General features: G+C 41.8%; 1 protein-coding gene across 5 annotated transcripts in view; it reads left to right on the top strand.

Moving 5' to 3' along the window:
- Positions 1 to 20,404, top strand: part of CRY1 (cryptochrome circadian regulator 1) — a 32,605-nt gene that overhangs the window by 2,376 nt on the left and 9,825 nt on the right. For all 5 annotated transcript variants that reach the window (XM_053406038.1, XM_053406037.1, XM_053406036.1 and 2 more), the window contains exons 2-5: positions 15,589 to 15,697; positions 16,830 to 16,972; positions 17,901 to 18,085; positions 19,989 to 20,077. In XM_053406038.1, the coding sequence (XP_053262013.1) occupies positions 15,589 to 15,697; positions 16,830 to 16,972; positions 17,901 to 18,085; positions 19,989 to 20,077 (526 nt within the window). The remainder of the gene's footprint in view (positions 1 to 15,588; positions 15,698 to 16,829; positions 16,973 to 17,900; positions 18,086 to 19,988; positions 20,078 to 20,404) is intronic.

Below are 20,404 nucleotides of genomic sequence, written 5' to 3'. Positions count from 1 at the left end.
GAATGAATACTTGGTAAAATATATCAACACTGTATAGTAGGCACAAGGAAATACTAGTGGAGATGCTTAAAACTATACAGATGCTGTAAGATGTAAGGAAAATGCATAGTACGCTTGTGAATGTATTTTATTGATTGCTGTCATACTGACATGCCAGATGCCTTATGTGGTGTTACTGACCTCCTTCCTCTTGTCCCCATTCCTGGTGCATTTATTATAGTTCTCATAATGTAAAAGCTTTAAAGTTGAGTCTGAGTTTCTTTGTGTAATGTTTTTAATGCACCTTATTTCTTAGCTAACAAGTTGTTCAAGACGAAAGTGGTTCAGAATATTTGTGACAGATCCTACTTATGTGAATTTTGCTTTGAATTAAGTGGCTAGCTTTTCATTTGGATGCTGTTGTGAGAGTCAGAACAGTTTTAGAATTTCTCAAGTTTTGCATTAAATTAATATTGAGATAGTATATTAATTTAAAACTCTGCTTTGAGACATATTAAGTGAAGTGATACACGGCAATAAATATTTCAAAAAATAAACCAATATTCATAATTTCAAAACTTTTTTTTGGTCCTGGGAGTTGGTTTGGTTTAAAATGGCGTATTGAATATGTGTCAGTTTTGATTATTTGCTGTCACTCCTTGAGTTGTTCTTAGATTTTCTTGGTTAATGTATGGCAAACTTCCTTTTGTAAATTTATTACATGTTCAGCAATACTTCATATGTATAATTTTTTACATACATATTTGTTTAATTAATTGCCAGGGGTAGTAGATTAAGGCAACGTGAAGCATTCCCTTTTTTGTTCTTGAACTCTGGTAAAATGCAATACCAGTTATTGGTTAAACAATTAGCCACAACAAAAGGACTTCATAGGTTGGGGATTATCAGTTATTTTTTAAAAGATTAGATCTAGGCCAGAAGTGTACTTAAATCTTAAAAGAAAGTAATATTGTAGTCACTTGTTAAAATGCTTAGGGGGCTGGTTAGACATATATCATGGTGCCATTTCTATCATTAGTCCCAGTGGCCTTCTTTAGTTAGCTAGCTTACAAGACTTAAGATTTTTTGAGGTTCTAATAAAGGTATTGCCTGATAGTGGATTTTTGATTTTTTTTCTTTAACCAACAAAACTTCACATGCTTTTATTGTCTCTTTGATTTGTCACTGTATACCCAAGGTAAGCATTATCATTATCAAAACTGAGTGCCTTGTGAATGTTGCCTTAGGTCCTGCAGTTGAGGAAAGTTGGAGTATAAATAAATAAAAGTTAACTGGTAGTGGCATTCCTAATTTGAGTTAAGGAAATTCATTGTGACAGAGTAACTGGAGCAAGTAGATAGAACAGCCTTTCTTCAACATGCTGCCCTCCAAATGTTTTGGATTCAGGTTTCATCATCCCAGACAATGTATCATGCTGATTGAGGCTGATGGGAGTTGGAATTTGAATAATTTGGAGGGCACCAGGTTGGGAAAGCTTAAATAGAACACTGGACTTCTGTCTCAGCTAGCCAAGGATTCAGTGACTTGCCCATTTGTAAAATGAAGGGGGGGGGAGCATTTGCAGCGGGTGCTAAATATGGATTAAGAATGAGTTGAGAACTGAAACGTCCTACTACATAAATACAACATAGTGTAACTTTGTGAAGTAGCAAACAAACATAACTGCTACTGCTGTATTACTTAAAGTAGTCTTCTTGGAAGTGTGTGTATGCCTTGTTCTGGGCAATATAATCATTTGTAGACTTGTTTTAAAATTACATTGGAACCTCGGGTTACGTACCGTCCTCCTTACGAACGCATCGGGTAACAAGCTCCGCTAATCCGGAATTAGATGCTCCTGGTAGCGAACTTTGCCCCAGGATGCAAGTGGAAGTTGTGGCATGGCTGCAGCAGGATGCCCATTAGAGAAAGCGCACCTCAGGTTAAGAACGGTTTCGGCTTAAGAACGGACCACTGTAAACAAATAAATGTTAACATTGATCAGATAGGTAATTTTATTTTTTGCATTTGGAACAAGAATCTTTCAAACATGTTTTTAATTGATTTACCTCTGCAAGAGTCATGTTGTATTTTAACCCATGTTTTCTGAAATGGATGCATAATTCTGGTGTAGAGCAGGGAGTATATTCACTATATTTTGATGACAATACATTAAATGAATGGCTTCCCTACTCGCCCTGAAAATTCCCTTGTAAGGCAAATAGGATCCAGTTCCTGGAATCCTCAGGAGGAAAGAGTGCTGTTGTGCTCAGGTCCTACTTGCAGGCTTCCCTATGCATTAGGATGGCCACTGTGAGAACAGGATGCTGGACTAGGTGGATCACTGGCCTGATCCAGCAGGGCTATTCTTACGTTATTGTGTAAATATAGTGGGTATAAGAGGAATCTGGTGGAATGGGGATAATCAGTGCCCTTTCATGAGTATGACAGGGAGAGTCAAGAGAATCACAACTCTTTTAAAAGCTTGGAGTTTATTTGAAGCCATGGCAATAGAAGGTAAACTAGAACATATGCTACAGATTCAGGGGCAAGAAGGCATCCCCCCCTCAAATTGAACAAGAGAACATGAAAGCAAAAAGAAGCAAAAAATTATGCAAAAGAGGGAAGCAGAGGGAAGGAATTGAGTATATTGTTAGATACATTAGCAGCACAATCCTACATGTGTCTGCTCAAAAGTGAGTCCCATTGAAACTGGCTATAGGGTTGAAGCCTAAAACAATAAAAACTGATATGTTTGAATATGTTGGAAACAGAAACTGTCCAAGACATGTTTGGATCCTGATAAGAGATGGAAAGGTGTGCTAGGGAAAGATGGAGAGCTTGGAGAGAGAGTTCTAGTACTAACTGACAGATCACTGGGGCAATAAATCCACTTGAGTTCTTAAGGAACCCAAAGGAAAAATGCTGATCTTCTTACAATAATGTATAACTTGTTCCTAACATTAGCTTCTATACTAGAGGGCTGGAAAGGAGCTAATTGAATATCCAGGAAGTTACCAGCTAATTATAACAACTGTTCTGTATAAATTGGTAGAAAGCACTATCAAATTATCAAACAAGCTTCTGCCCTGCTAACATTTTTTGAGAGAATCAATAACTGAAAGGATAGGGAAGATCAAAATGATCAGGAGGCTGGAGCATAATCCCCACAAGGAAATGTTACACTGGCCTGGTTTCCATGACATGGTAAACCAGACTGACTTCCTGGAGTTGTATGGGCTCCTGGAGAGAAGCTCTAAACTGCATTGCTCCTCCCCAGTCTTGAATAGTCCCACGGTGAGCTAAGCAAAAGTTTGACTTAGCTAGCAGTTTTAATCCAGTGCTGTGGTTAAGCACTCTCCTCGCTAACCATGAATTGTAGCCTAGGGTTATTCCTGTATTGCATGTGGACAAGGCTGTTTTGGGAGGGAAGAATTGTTCAATATGGCTCTAAATTTGCGTACTGGCCCAGTGTAACAACATGCTATAGTCTGAATATGAATGAGCTGACATGAACTGCAGGCCCACTTGCCAACCTCTTTCCCTTTTTACTCCATGAGAAATGATATAAAGCTTGTATTACTGGTTAGCAACATATTGTTTGTTGCTGCACCCAAACTGGCAAGGAGTTGTTTGTTCACACTACAGATTGCTAACAAGCCAGAATACCAAACCAGGATTGAAGTCTGTCTTGTGTTATTTGCTTCCTACATTTTTATCTCTAGTGTTTTAACCCTTATCTTAAATTGCTTTCAGCACTCTTAAAATAGTCTACAAGTAAAACACATAACTGTTTAAATGTGGAACAGTATTCAGTAACCACAGATTTAATAGGTATAAGCTTTTTACTTACAAGAATGTGTGGTCGTCTGTGGAATAGCCTGTTGTTAGGCCTTCTCTGCACTTATTCATTCATTCATTCATTTATTTATACATGCATACATACACATACCACTTGATTGGGGGAAAATATTAAAGTGGTTTAGAAAAATATAAAACAAATTTGAGAAAAAATCATAACCATATTGAGTTACTCTGTTTCTGTCTGGTGGCACTGGTTTACTTTACTTTCATATTGACTAGGCATCAGCAAAAAGGTCATTATGTGCTTCAGATTATAGTAACTGAAGGAATCCCTAAAATTATAAGAAATTCTCATTGTGATTCACTCTCTAGGCTTCGGGCAAATTTCCATCTCTCTCCTCCCCCCCCCCATTTATTAGTCACTTGCTACCCAAAGGTCAAGGGACGCGGGTGGTGCTGTGGGTTAAACCACAGAGCCTAGGACTTGCCGATCAGAAGGTCGACGGGTCGAATCTCCCCAACGGGGTGAGCTCCCGTTGCTCAGTCCCTGCTCCTGCCAACCTAGCAGTTCGAAAGCACGTCAAAGTGCAAGTAGATAAATAGGTACCACTCCGGCAGGAAGGTAAACGGTGTTTCCGTGTGCTGCTCTGGTTTGCCAGAAGCGGCTTAGTCATGCTGGCCACATGACCCGGAAGCTGTACACTGTCTCCCTCGGCCAATAAAGTGAGATGAGCGCTGCAACCCCAGAGTCTGTCACAACTAAACCTAATGGTCAAGGGTCCCTTTACCTTTACCCAAAGGTCTCTAAGCTACTTACAGCCAAAAAAGATATACAATACACAATACCATAAGAGGGAAATCATATAATGCATCAATATTTCATATAACATCTGGGAGGGGTAGCAAACAGCATTAACAATACTCAAATAACAAAGCCATACTCAGACCCATTAATTAGCAAATAAACAAAACCTCAAGCTTCCCCAGTCCAAAAATCATTCACATAAAAACAACACCCTCCTCCCCATTTTAACCGCTGTACTCCACTCAGAAGTATGGTGTCAGTGGGTGGGTCCAGTGTCTTCCAGGGGTGATCTGGTATCTCTCCTCTCCCTTCATGGGGAGAAAGGTAGAAAGCAAAGCAGGAAGATGGTAATGAGAGTTTAACCTGCTTTGCAGTTGACCGGGTCACTGCTCCTCTCCTGTTGTTGGTGAGGGAGTGGTGGGTGATTGTAATCATAACCACTATATAACTACAGGCCATGGAGGTCAGACGAACAGTTCATACAAGCACTACTTCCAGCTTGGGCAAGAGGGGACAGACAGTCATGGTGCTGTTGCACTTGTAAACTCTGTTCTTCTGGTACTCAAGCTACAAAACTGTCACTTCAAGAAACAGATTCTGGCAGGTAGAATGTAGGTAGGTAGTTTTCTCTTTCTCTTGGTAATAAACTAACTAAGGTGCTGCCTTTTAGAAATTATTTTGTCTCTTAAGTTGGGATTTAATTTTACTGACTTTATTTCTGGACCAAAAATGTAAACAAATGTTTAGTTGATCAACAAAAGAGTGAAATAAGCCTGTTGAAATCAAAAGGAATTATTTTAGAACATCATACTTTATCAACCTTATACATGGTGAATGCTGATGAGAGCTTTTGAAACTACAAGACTGACATTCTGAAGCATCTTAAAGCTCTTCATAGGACAGTTTGATACTGCTGTCTGGGATATCACTTTTAAAAAAAGAAAAATGGCTTCTGTGTAAGATGATAAAATGAACAAAAGCAGTAGCATCATTAGACCTTTATTTGCCTGAATACTTCAGCTAAGACACCATAGACCAGTACAGTTGTATAACTAACTGAATGAGTCATCTGTTAAAGAAGCAAGTGTTCTGAGAACTAAATAATGTCAAGCAGTATATAAAGATTTGGTTATATCGGAGAAGACCAGTTTGTTCAGTTATGTATAAATACAGCATAGTTTGTACAATGATAGTGACACAATGGACTTTCCTTGCAATGAGCAAATGTGTTTACCTGCTATATTCAGTGTGATATATAGATGATGGAAGAGTCTGTCCTAGAAACCTTTACCTGTTTATCTGGCATAAATTCTATTTATGATAAGCACATGTACGGTAAATAGACTTCACAACACTTTTTCTTCCATGAGTTCTTTCTACTGTTAGTTCTCATTGCAATGGACATTCTTAAATAGCATTTTAATTTTCATTAATGGGAATCCAAATATGGAAGATTTTAACTTTAGTTTTTGTGTTTGCTTTTAATTGCATGACTAGAGTAAATGTTCTCACTAGTTTAATTCTTATTCATTGAAGCAATATCAGTTCTGCTTTTCGGGATCATGGATCCTTCCAAGGCAATTTATACCGCATTTTTCGCTCCATAGGGCGCACCTAGCTGTTTTTTTTGGGGGGGGGAGGAAATAAAGGGGGGGAAATTATTTTCCCCCCCCAGCCCCAAAGAGCAAAGAAGCCAAGACAGCAAGCGGGATCCATCCCGCTGCCTGTTTTGGCTTCCTCTTTAGCCGCATGCAATCTCTCCAGCCGGGAGAGGCTGCGCGCGGCTTTGGCAGAAGCCAAGACAGCAAGCGGGATGGATCCTGTTCACTGTCTTGGCTTCATTTTTAGCCGCAGGGCTGGGGCGGGGGAAGCCCGAGCTTCCCCCGACCCCAGCCCCCAGAACAGGTCCAGGAGCGGCGGCAAGATTGCGCGCAACCTTGCCGCCACTCCCGGAGCTTGCGGGGCTGGGTAAGCCCGAGCTTCCCCCGATCCCAGCCCCCCAGAACAGGTCCAGGAGTGGCGGCAAGATTGCGCACAACCTTGCCACCGCTCCCAGGGTTTGCGGGTCTGGGGGCAGGGGAAGCCCAAGCTTCCCCCAACCCCAGCCCCCGGAACAGGCTGCTATCCGCAAGCCTTCTGAGTGCGGCGGGAACTCCCTCTGGGCTCCGAAGGCTTGCGGATAGCTGCCTGAAGCCTGGGGAGCGCAGCAGGAGTTGGCGCTGCGCTCCCCGGACTTCAGGCTGCAGGCTGCTATCCACAAGCCTTCGGAGCCCGCGGGAACTCCCGCCGCGCTCAGAAGGCTTGCGGATAGCTGCCTGAAGCCTGGAGAATGAGAGGGGTCGGTGTGCACCGACCCCTCTCCCTCTCCAGGCTTCAGCGAAAGCCTGCGTTCGCACACACATTTCCCCTTCATTTTTGGAGGGGGAAAAGTGCGTCCTATAGAGTGAAAAATACGGTACTTAAAATAAAAGGTGACAGCAATAATGCAACACTGTTAACTACAGAATTGAAATCAATACAATGTTGATATTACTAAATAAAAACAAACCAATGGCAGATGATATAACCATATGTATTACAGCCACCCCCTCACTCTTAGTACAGTGGTACCTCATGTTAGGTACTTAATTCATTCCGGAGGTCCGTTCTTAACCTGAAACTGTTCTGAACCTGAAGCACCACTTTAGGTAATGGGGCCTCCTGCTGCCACCGTGCTGCCGGAGCACGATTTCTGTTCTCGTCCTGAAGCAAAGTTCTTAACCCGAGGTACTATTTCTGGGTTAGCGGAGTCTGTAACCTGAAACGTCTGTAACCCGAGATACCACTGTATAGGATACCAGCTTAACCAATTGGAAATGTAGTTTGTAGGCTCTGTCTAAAACAAATCTGAACAGCTGTCAGAGAAGGAAGTTCTATAGATGGGACTGCCACAAAAAATCCTATCTTATATGTCTGCCAGGCTAATTGTACCCACAGCCTCCAAGGCTGATCTTAAGATCTAGGCGGCTTCCTATTTGTAGGTGATCCTTCAAGTATCCCAGTCCCAAACCATTAAGGGTTTCAAAGGTCATAACCATCACTTTGAATTGGACCTAAAAATGAACTGGCAACCATTGCAGCTGTTAAACTATTGTAGTTATATGCTCTGAGCACCTCATCCAACCAACATTTGGGCAACGGCATTTTACCCTAGGTGAAGTTTCTGAAGTATCTCCAGAGGCAGCCCCACATGGAGTGCTTTGCAGTAGGCAGTCTCGATTTAACCAGGACATCACTAACTGATTCAAGATCTGTTTAATCTAAGTAGGGCTGTTGCTAGTACACCAGCTGAACTTGGTAAAAGGCACTCCTTGTCCCACCATCTGTGCTATAAATGCCCATTATGCTTACTCACCTAAATTCTATGTTATAATTACATTCTATCTAGTGGTGATTCATATTTTCCCAGGTTCAAAAAATAGTGTTTTGTCAGAACTGAAATATGTAATATTTAACTAGATGCTAACTACAGAAATTTATGTAGATAGTGTACAAAAATGAGTGTTTTCTCACACACAAAAGTGATTTTGTGGCACTGCCTTAGAGAAGTTGAGGGAATTTTGGTGAAAGTGGATTTCCTAGCTCAGTTGATAGACTCCCGCACCCCAATTGTATCAGATCCAAAAAGAGGTAATTAATAGGTAATAAAATTAACATTTTTTGAAAATGGAAAAACTCTAATGACAAGCAATAAAAACATCTTAATTCGCAAGGTGAGCCTCCCCCCCCCCCATTTTTTTTCAAAATTGAAAAAAAAGGGTGAAATTCCATGTTAGTCACACATTTCAGTAGGTGAGCATTAGTATGTCTTAAGTGGGTATTGCCTACTCTTTATATCAGGCACATCCAAAGTCCGTTTCAGGTGCCTAATCCGGCCCTTCACTTCATCAAATCTGGCCCTCTTTGAAAAAAGTTTGGACACCACTATATTCTTTTCCACAATATTCTTTTCCTGTGATAAATATGTTGACTTTCAATATTCAGGTTTAACTTCTGTGCATCCAGACTTCTGAGCGAAGTTTTTGAGTCCTAGAACTTTCATGATAGAAAATCTGAACTATAGTTTTGTTGTGCACTTTGATCCATTATGCCATAAGTAAGGAAGAACTTCTTTAGTCTATACTGTAGCACTTTGGTCAGTAGCCCTATATAGATATTGTTCTGACTGCTACCTATAAACGGTAAAAATTACTATTTGTGATACTAGTTTTGATTACATGCATTTGGGAGAATGGAAGAATACTAGATTGGTTGGCTTCCTTACACTGTATTATATTCTTTCATATTGTGGAAGGCTTTCTTATACTATTTCTTACACCTTTCATAGCACAGTTGCAATTTTAAAATAAGTCTTTTTGAAATTTGAATATTGTGTGTTCAAAGATGTACTTTTTCTGCAAATTATGGCAGATAGTTCAGCTGTGGTACCCTTTTTCTGTTTCAGCAAATGTCTGATTTATTTCTGGCTGGTAATGCAGTGTGATCTCTTCAAAACATTGCAGTGATTAACTTGAAATTCTAGTTATGAAACTGTGTTGTAGCATGATCCTTAAAGTAGGTCATTGTGACGGGAGTAGTCCAAACAGGCTGCTGGTTGCTAGAGCAACGACCTATTTAAGAAGCCCTTTCTGTTGATTCATATTGAAACAATCCTTTAGAAATCATATAAGGAAATGAATTAAAAGCTAACACAGATGGAGAGAAATATTAAGGGTTTGTTATACTGGGTGTCTTTCTCTTCCCCACTCCCTTTCCCCAATCTGTTGGAAACTTTGAAGATTAAATTGTATATGTTCTGTTCTCAAGAGGTTCTCTTTCCATTTAGGCCTCCTTTGCACACTTTGATTGATTATCATTTTTCTTAAAGCATGCATACTATTGTTTCATTTAATTCTTAACTTGATAAACTGGTATTACAAATTATTTAGTGTGTCTGTATATTGAGTTTTCATGCAAAGTACTTAGACATTTTAAATAGAACAATGTAATTCTGATTATGTGCAAGGAAACAGTTGAATATGTTACGTTAATAGCTTGCCTTTTCCTCTGGGAAAGTGAAAATGGCATTTTAACCTTAAAACAGTTCTGAAAGAAGTAGCTGAGGCTGAGAGATTTTATGTTTGTATCTGTAGTTAGTGAGGAGATTTGATTCTGGATTTCACACATCCAGACTCTAGTCATTGCACTACACTGTAAGTGTATGCATGGATGTACACACAGAGTAACAAAAACGGATACATATGTATTTGAAAATCTTTGGTTGATCAGCAGAGGAATGCTTTGATCAGCTTTCAATGTAGCATTTGTCTACTCTGTAAAAGTTGAAAAGGTAGACGTGAGAGCAGGGTAGAAAATACTTCTAGAATCTCAGAAGGGATTGTCAGTAGTGGCAGCGTCTTCCTTTCATCTGCATTAGGTGTACAGAAAAGCTAATAATTAGTTGTGTATTTTTTCTTTGCTTATTTTTGCCCTCTAGATTCACAAACAAAGAACCAGTGTGATCTGAAGTTGAGAATCAGATCAAGATGGAGTGGAGGATCAAATCCTTACAGCCAATAAATTCACTTGTGGTCCCTGGGCCAATCACTGTCTCACAGCCTAACCTGTCTGACATGATTGTAGTGAGGATAATATGGAGGGAGGAACCAGTACCCTGCACATCTTCAAAATCTGCTCCTGTGTATTGGGGACCTTCTGGAGCAGATTTGGGGTGGGGGGTGGGGAGGAGGAGAAGAGAGTCCTGTTGTATAAACAGATCTTTACTGGTACTGCATTAGCTACAGCTGTCTGTGTGCTGCATCTTGAAGCATGTGCTTCTTGGAAGAAGAGGCAGGATATAAAAATTGCAAATGAATAATAAGTGCATAAAGAATATCAGTTGAGCTTGTGCAAATAATATTTTTCATAGCAACAAGATATCTGAGAACTATAGGTTATGAATAGTAGCTTTCACCATTCAAAAATTAGAGCTTATAATGGAAGTTTGGGGGGCAAATGGGGCTGGGAATGAGAGTCTAGGATCCAGCAGCTATGGGCATCTCTGCCTCTGCTCTAGAAAAGAACCACTTTTTGAGGTTGGCACTGTTTATTTGAAATGAGGTAATTTTGATCAGACTTGGGTGATAATTTTACAACTGTTCTTTAAAATTGTTAATTTACATTTTAATAAATTCATAAAGTTGCATGGTTGCTATACAGATTATAGGTCACTTTTGACACTTAAGACTACATACAGACCATCACTACTGTTGAATAAGAACAACTTCCTCTTCCACTTGACTGAAGTACTATGTTTGCAAATAAGATAAAAGGTAAAGGGACCCCTGACCATTAGGTCCAGTCGTGGCCGACTCTGGGGTTGCGGCGCTCATCTCGCTTTATTGGCCGAGGGAGTCGGTGTACAGCTTCCGGGTCATGTGGCCAGCATGACTAAGCCGCTTCTGGCGAACCAGAGCAGCTCATGGAAACGCCGTTTACCTTCCCGCCGGAGTGGTACCTATTTATCTACTTGCACTTTGATGTGCTTTCAAACTGCTAGGTTGGCAGGAGGCAAATAAGATAGGTGTTACATAAATATCTTCTATAGCTTCATCTCTGATTATATGGCCTAAGAGCACTCAGGTCATAATATCAGACTTGTAGTGTACATAATAGAAGTCCTCTAAAAATGAATTGTTGTTGAATTGTGGCTGTTCAGCTGGTTGCCAGTCTGCTACTGGGCCAAGTTCAAGGTGTTGCTATTATTATACAAAACCCATAATAACTTGGGACCAGTTTACCTACGAGATTGCCTACTCCACATGTGCCCACTTGACTGCTTCAATCAGTGGAATTGGCACTAGTATAGGTGCCACAAAATACCCATTCCACATTTGTGAGAACTCAATTGTTTAGTGTGGCAGCATCTGCACCTTGGAACTCCCTGCTTATTGATATCTAGCAGGCATTTTCTTTGTATTCTTTTTGGCGCCTACTAAAAACATTCTTATTTAGGCAAGGCTACTGAAATGCTTAGAAATGCTGGTGTGAATTTTAATCTGTTTTAGTATTTTAATGTTTTGTTGTTTTAAAGAATTTTATTTATCTTTTTGTAAACCGTGGTGAGATGTTTTTTGTTTTTGTTTTACAATCAAGCTGTTTATCACTTTTATGAAACAAACAAACAAACAAAAAATACTGATTGCTAGAACGAAAGCATTCCAGTTTGCAGTTTTTTCTCTCTTTGCCACTCAGCTGCATTTTTTTGGTCACAGTGAGTAGGTTTTAATGCAATCCTTTAAAACAATAGTTGAAATATAAGTCTGTCTTAAATATCAGTGCACATCTGTGTTTCTGAAAAATGAGAAACATACCCATCAAACTATAGGAATATTGCAGAAGACCTGTAGGATTAAGCAAGGCAGGCAGTTGACTTAGTATTGCTATTCTATAATTACAATTGTTCTAAGTCTGATAATTCAATTTAATAAAGGAATTTAATTATGCAACAATGAACTCTTAAACATTTCTAGGAATGCTACCATAAATATATGAGGTGAATTAGAAAAAGCTTAAAGGTAAAGACTTACTGTATTTTTCGCACCATAGGACGCACTTTTTCCCTCCTAAAAAGCAAGGGAAAATGTGTGTGCGTCCTATGGAGCGAATGCAGGCTTTCGCTGAAGCCTGGAAAGTGAGAGGGGTCAGTGCGCACCGACCCCTCTCGCTCTCCAGGCTTCAGGAAGCTATCCGCTAGCCGTGGGAGACCCAGCTCTCCCACGGCTAGCGGAGCGCTGCATTAATCCCGAAGCTTGGGGCGTGCGGAGCTCAGCGCGCCCCAAGCTTCTGGGTGCCGGCAAGGTCTCCGCTAGCCGTCTAGACCTTGCCGGCACCCAGAAGCTTGGGGCGCGCTGAGCTCCGCAGCCCCAAGCTTCGGGATTAGCGCTCCGCTAGCCGTGTCTAGGCTGCGGATAGCAGCCTGCTTCCCGGAGCGTCGGCCGCCCTGAAAGCAGAGCGCCCGGCGCTTCGGGAACACATCCGCAGCCTAGGCAACCCTGCGGGAGATCCCACAGGGATGTCTAGGCTGCGGATAGCAGCCTGCTTCCCGGAGCGTCGGGCGCCCTGAAATCAGAGCGCCCGGCGCTTCAGAAACACATCCGCAGCGTGGGGAGCCTTGCAGGAGTTCCCCCACGCTGCGGATAGCAGCCTGCTTCCCGGAGCGCCCGGCGCTTCGGGAACACATCCGCAGGCTAAGCAACCCTGCGGGAGATCCCGCAGGGATGTCTAGGCTGCGGATAGCAGCCTGCTTCCCGGAGCGTCGGGCGCCCTGAAAGCAGAGCGCCCGGCGCTTCGGGAACACATCCGCAGCCTAGGCAACCCTGCGGGAGATCCCGCAGGGATGTCTAGGCTGCGGATAGCAGCCTGCTTCCCGGAGCGTCGGGCGCCCTGAAAGCAGAGCGCCCGGCGCTTCGGGAACACATCCGCAGGGTGGGGAGCCCTGCAGGAGTTCCCCGCAAGGCTCCCCAAGCTGCGGATAGCAGCCTGCCGCCCGGTGGGCGGGGCGCCCTGAATCAGAGCGCCCCTCGCGCCCGGCAGACATCCGCAGGGTGGGGAGCCCTGCAGGAGTTCCCCGCAAGGCTCCCCAAGCTGCGGATAGCAGCCTGCCGCCCGGCGGGCGGGGCGCCCTGAATCAGAGCGCCCCTCACGCCCGGCAGACATCCGCAGGGTGGGGAGCCCTGCAGGAGTTCCCCACAAGGCTCCCCAAGCTGCGGATAGCAGTCTGCCGCCCGGCGGGCGGGGCGCCCTGAATCAGAGCGCCCCTCGCGCCGGGCAGACATCCGCAGCGTGAGGAGCCCTGCAGGAGTTCCCCGCAAGGCTCCCCAAGCTGCGGATAGCAGCCTGCCGCCCGACGGGCGGGGCGCCCTGAATCAGAGCGCCCCTCACGCCCAGCAGACATCCGCAGGGTGGGGAGCCCTGCAGGAGTTCCCCACAAGGCTCCCCAAGCTGCGGATAGCAGTCTGCCGCCCGGCGGGCGGGGCGCCCTGAATCAGAGCGCCCCTCGCGCCGGGCAGACATCCGCAGCGTGAGGAGCCCTGCAGGAGTTCCCCGCAAGGCTCCCCAAGCTGCGGATAGCAGCCTGCCGCCCGGTGGGCGGGGCGCCCTGAATCAGAGCGCCCCTCGCGCCGGGCAGACATCCGCAGGGTGGGGAGCCCTGCAGGAGTTCCCCGCAAGGCTCCCCAAGCTGCGGATAGCAGCCTGCCGCCCGGCGGGCAGGGCGCCCTGAAGCAGAGCGCCCCGCGCGCCAGGCAGACATCAGCCAGCCCCACAAGCTCGGGGGAAAGCAGGGAGGCGCAGCGCCACTATCCCGCTGTTCCTCGACCTGGTTCGGTTTCCCTGACCTGCTTTTGGGGGGGAAATAAAGGGAAATTTTTTTCCCTTTATTTCCCTCCCAAAAAACTAGGTGCGCCCTATGGTCCGGTGCGTCCAATCGTGCGAAAAATACGGTATACATTTCTTAACAAAACTGCTGATCTCAGCCCCCTTCCCCTGGGGTTTGGCTATCTCATGCTTAATTGAAAGCAAAAAATAGGTTAGCAACTTTTTAATGCTTAAATTAAAATTGTTTCAGGAGAAAAATGCATTTTAAAGTGTATATCTAAATTCATTCTAGTTGACCCTGCTATTATAGCTCTACTTAAGCATTCTGTGTTGAACCAGACTCTGGTCCCTAAAAATTAATGGTGTGATAAATCTGTTATCATTAAGGTGCCATAGGGCTCTTTGTTTTTGCTGCAAAAGACTAACTTGGCTAACATTCTGGAATTTCTTACAATGTAAGATCACTCTTGCGCCATTCAGGAAAATGAAGCTAACTGTATTAACATTTCAAGGTAAAGGACCCCTGACAGTTAAGTCCAGTTGTGAACAACTTTGGGGTTGCGGCGCTCATCTCGCTTTATTGGCCAAGGAAGCCGGCGTACAGTTTCTGGGTCATGTGGCCAGCATGACTAAGCCGCTTCTGGCGAAACCAGAGCAGCACACAGAAACACCGTTTACCTTCCCGCCAGAGCGGTACCTATTTATCTACTTGCACTTTGACGTGCTTTCAAACTGCTAGGTTGGCAGGAGCTGGGACCAAGCAACGGGAGTTCACCCCATCGCGGAGAATTGAACCACCGACCTTCCAGTCGGCAAGCCCTAGGCTCAGTAGTTTAGACCACAGCGCCACCCGCATGTATTAGGCACATTTAGCAGCACATAAAATTCAGTAGTTTCCCATGAATTGTTGTACCTGAAATATAATATAATATGAAATTATAATTAATGTAGCAAAGTACCTGAATTTGCTTTGATGAAGAAAGCAAAGGTGTTTGACAGCTAATAGATTCTGTGGAAAACATTCTGTGCAAAACATTTAAATCCTGTCTGAGCTTAATCGTCTTAAGAGTTCCAAAAGTGCATATTGGTCCTGCTATTATTCCATTACAGATATTACCAGAGTAATACATCTCTGAATTTGCTGACATCTTTGGCACTACTGTAAACTGCTCTGTGATCCTCAGATGGGCAATATTTAAATTTATTTAATAATAATAATCTTGACTATTGATTTGTTTGGCAAATCATCTACACAGTGAGACTATGCACTGAGAAGATGTGAGCAGTTGTGTGTTCCCCATCCTAGTGCCCATCTACTACATGCTGTTGGTCTGGAAATAATAATCTCTGACCATAAGATATGCTAGCCAAGACTGATGTAGTGCAGCAGTATCTAGGGGGTACAAGGTTGGGGAAGGCTGCTAAAATGTGAGGTTTTATTATAACCCCAGTTTTTACACTATTAGAACATTAACATGAACCCTTGAATTTGGCATAATTGTGACAGTTGGGTCACAACTGTTCCTTCATGCAGAAAATCTTGTTAACTTCAGGGAGGCTTTTCAGAAAATAAATGTGTGTTTTTTCTTATATCTTCCTTACAGGTTTTTGCTTCAGTGTCTTGAAGATTTGGATGCCAACTTACGAAAGTTAAATTCTCGTTTATTTGTGATTCGAGGGCAGCCTGCAGATGTGTTTCCCAGGCTCTTTAAGGTAAAATCTGATGCTTTTCTCCAGTGCTGCTTCTGTGCAACTTCTATACATTTATCAAGTTGTTTCAACGTAACGTAACGTATTCACATTTGATTTGGAGAGCTCTTGAAGCTCACAGGAACATGAACAGATCCAGCTACTCTGGATCAATGTTCTTTTATTTGAGTGCTATGGCAAAATTTGAAAAGCAGTACACACAACAAGTTCAGGTGTGTAACTTTTCTCAGATATATATAAAAATGTTGAAAATTAAAACTCCCTTCAAAAAATGTTTATTTTCATTGTGATGCAATACTGTCACAATACACTGTACACAAACATTAAGATGTTTGTAGCTACAAACAAAAAGCTACTTAGGGTATGTTTCGGTAACAATTGTATCTGCTCATTCCTTTCTCTTTTGTTCTTCCTTCCTACAAAGCTGTCAAAAATTGGTAGATATTTTTCAAGTGAAACAAAGGTAGAGTGTGTGCAAACAGACTTCTGAAAGAGGAAAGGCCTGCTTCCATATATTAATGATCTTGTTAATCTGGATTATGCATCTGATCAGTTAGTCTTTTCAGGCAGTGGCTGAAAAAAGTGAATATTAGGAATATAGTTGTCAAAGTACAGTGGACCTTGGGTTACACTTCAGGTTACAGATGCTTCAGGTTACAGACTCCGCTAACCCAGAAATAGTACCTCTGGTTAAGAACTTTGCTTCAGGATGAGAACAGAAATTGTGCGGTGGTGGCTAAAGTGGTGCCTCAGGTTAAGAACAGTTTCAGGTTAAGAATGGACCTCCAGAACAAATTAAGTTCTTAACCCGAGGTACCACTGTACTCTTAAGGCCTTTGAGACTGCATTTGGGATATAGGTTCATTTTTCTGCCTGTGCTGTTACAGCTATAGCTTCCTGAGAGGAGGGAGCTATAGATACTACTTCAGTTTGCTTAAATTTTTCATGGCAGAACTCTTGGCTCACATATTCTGTGCAGCCAACTACAGTTTCAGAAATTCAGAATTTTTTTGGCTGTCCATATGCAGTTGGCCACTTGCGTTTTTGGTTTGACTGTATTAATGTTCATATATGTTATCCCTATTTCTCCATGTTCTGAAACAACTATCCTTTTAACCCTTTTTCAAAACTGCAGGAATGGAACATTACAAAACTTTCTATTGAGTATGACTCTGAGCCATTTGGGAAGGAGAGAGATGCAGCAATTAAGAAGTTGGCTAGTGAAGCAGGAGTGGAAGTCATTGTACGAATTTCACATACTTTATATGACCTAGATAAGTAAGTTAATAGTTTTGTGAATTTAAAATGAGAAAGAGAAGCTTCCTGGTAACATAATATGCAATATATATAAGTTTTAGCAATGATGTGAAAAAAAATCATTACCATATTTTCCATGAATATTTTCCTATTTATGAATGTATTGCTTCATAAATATTGTCACATAATGATTTGGTACCATACCAGTCAAATTTGGCAGTTTACTTACCAGTGTTTTCAGTGTTCTGTTTATTTTTCGCATCTTGGAATACTCAGTATTCACAAAGTAATAATAATAATTTCCAGGTGGGGAGGGAAAAAAGCTGCCCCAAAAGCTGCCCTTTGAAAGCAGTGCATGGACACCAATCTTCTCTCTTTTGCGAAGCACTCCCAGGCATCGCTCCTCCCTCCTGTTTGAGCCCTTAGTCTCAATCACCTGATAGGGAGAGGAGCAAAGAAGGTACTTTTTGGGAAACTTCAGCTGCTGGGGAGGAAAAAACCCTTGGACTCTGCACTTTCACCAGTCAGCTGACCTCATGAGAGGCATCAGCCGATGAATAGGTGGGCATAGTCTGGTGAAAAAGGCATTGCAGGCCAAAATTGGCTCTTCATTCCAGATGAAAACTGCAGTGTATGGCTTTCACTAGTTTTCCTGTCACCTTTTAATAAATATTTCTGGTCTAAATTATTTCTATCATTAATTCATAGGTTAGTTATTTGCCTGGGTGGTAATGCTTACACTTGCAGTCTAATACAACTACAGTAGTTGTCTCTTTAGGCCTTTCTGTGGACATTTGATAAAGGAATTTAAGCTCTGTAATTGCAATATAACGTGACTGTTATTTGTAGATATAAGAGAATTCATGTCAAGGGTAAGAAAAATATGCAGTTTCCTACAGTGTTTTGTAACAACATTACCTTAAGTTAAAATTTTCTTCCATGTTTTTAGGATTATAGAATTAAATGGAGGACAGCCACCCCTTACCTATAAGAGATTCCAGACTTTAATAAGTAGAATGGAGCCATTGGAGATGCCTGTGGAAACTATTACTGCAGAAGTAATGTCAAAGTGTACCACTCCAGTTTCTGATGACCATGATGAAAAATATGGTGTTCCATCTTTGGAAGAACTAGGTAATCCAAGAAACTTCATTAATATTCTTCCCACACTACAAAAATAAATGCCAGTATTTTTAATGGCCCTTCTGTTGTACTGTCTGTGTTTAATCGTAGAAAATTGACAATCAGGGCTCCACAAAAAATTCTGTCCCTGGTTTTCCCTCAGCCTGTGACCAAAGGGATTATAAATCCCTGACACTGTAGGATACAATAGCTGACTTGAAGAAGAAGAATGAGCAAATGCTGTTGGTTAGTTAGTATCACATGTTGATAGAAATATCCTTAAATTAATTCATAGTTTGAATGTCAAGAGAAGCATTTTTCCTAATACAGTACACTTAATTTATTCTCCCAGTACCATATTTAAGGTGGAGTGTCTAAAGCTAGTAACTTTTACAAGAAGAATTAATAATCTCTCTTCAGATGACAGTAACACTTTATTGACTTACAACCATTGACTTAAGAAAACTTTGATTATAACAGAAAATAGACTGGGTTTGTTTGACAAGAAATCTCTAGTATTAAGACTTTGTAGGGCATCACATACCTTTTATTTTAGTTAATTACAAACATTTGGTCAAAGGATATAAATCTAGATGCATGGGCATTAGAGACCAATTATAAATTCTGTATTCAGCAGTCTCAGAATTGAGGTGGAAGGGATCCTGAGGGTCATCTAGGCCAACCCACTACTATGCAGTGCATCCATAACAGATGGCCATCCAACCTCTGCTTAAAAACCTCCAGGGAAAGAGTCTCCACCACCTTCCAAGGGAGTCTGTTCCACTGTCGAACAGCTCTTAGTACTACTACTACTTTTATTAATGCTATATCATATGGATATATGCATTTTCTCCCATAGCAGGGTTACTTCTGAGATGATGAATGTAAAAATACTCTTATTAATCACCTTCCACATCCCTCTTAAGGAGATGTACAAAATATAATAAACAGCTAAAACAATTAAAAATAACAAGAAAATGTGTTTAAAAAGAAACCTAGTCAAAATACTTGAAGTTGATTGCTATTGTTTATCCTAAAAAATTCTAAGGGAAGCTGTTTTATTACTAAATGAAAACAGCTCTCTGTTGTTCACTTGCTAGACATTATTGCATTACAGCAAACGTTTCAGACACAGCAATAACAATTTGGGCTGTGTTCAGTGGTGCCCTTCTATTTTCAGAAGCCCATTTCATCCAACAGAGACCTCTAATGGTGGTGATGGGGGTTGATTTTTGTAGATTTCTGCACCCTGTAAACCAGCTTTGGAGAGTTAAGAGACCCTTGGGTAGTGTGTTGAAAAACAGCTGAAGGGAAATGGGGAATCACCTTCTTTCCCCACATCAGCAGAGACCTGTGGTATTCAGAGAGTACATTCCTACCTTGGTTGACAAATGCCTTGCGACTCGAACATTTTGGCTTCCAAACGCCGCAAACCCAGAAGTGAATGTTCTGGTTTGTGAACGTTCTTTGGAACCCAAATATCTGACATGGTTTCCGATTGGCTGCAGGAGCTTCCTGCAGCCAATCAGAAGCCGTGCCTTGGTTTCCAAACATTTTAGAAGTCAAATGGACTTCCGTAACAGATTCCATTCGACTTCCGAGGTACCACTATATCTGCAAATGAAGGAATCATTCCATATGTTGAAGGGTATTTATGGATATAGCTACTTGTCTGTTAATTAGGAAAGGAAATAAATGATCTTTATTTATTTGGTGGGTAAATATATAGCACTTTTGAAGCCATGCACATCTTTGGAATCTTTTTGGAACCTAGAAGCTTGTAGTATTTGGATATTTCCCCCTCTGTTCCTTGATTCTTAGCATTGACATGCTAGCAAAGAATTTCTCACTTGGGAAAATGACATTCTTGACAAAATTGTTTGGCTGCTATATTTATAATTATTTTATCTTGCAGGTTTTGATACGGATGGATTGCCTTCTGCTGTTTGGCCAGGTGGAGAAACAGAAGCTCTTACAAGATTGGAAAGACATTTGGAAAGAAAGGTACATTCACTAGTCTTAACGGACATCAGTTAATCGTGGTTTATTACCTTGTACAGAGGTAAAAAGGTACTGACTAGCATCTGAGGATTTCTATGCTACCTTTCAAAACACAACACCATGCCATGAAGGCTAAAGTTTGGTACAAAAACTTCTTAAAATAACATCAAATATTAAATACTAAAACACAAAGAGCAGCACAGAACAAAGTAGGCCAACAGACAAACAATTTAAATTGTACCCACCATTTCCCAGAAAGATGAACTGAAATAAAAAGCTCTTTCACACCTACCTAAAAAGCAGATGGAGAGGAGTGAAATGTATCTCCCG

The sequence above is a fragment of the Podarcis raffonei genome, chromosome 10, assembly GCF_027172205.1.
Source record: "Podarcis raffonei isolate rPodRaf1 chromosome 10, rPodRaf1.pri, whole genome shotgun sequence".
NCBI classification, from domain to species: Eukaryota; Metazoa; Chordata; class Lepidosauria; order Squamata; family Lacertidae; genus Podarcis; species Podarcis raffonei.
Note: the sequence above shows the minus strand (reverse complement) of the source record. Positions and strands in the feature narration are given on the sequence as shown.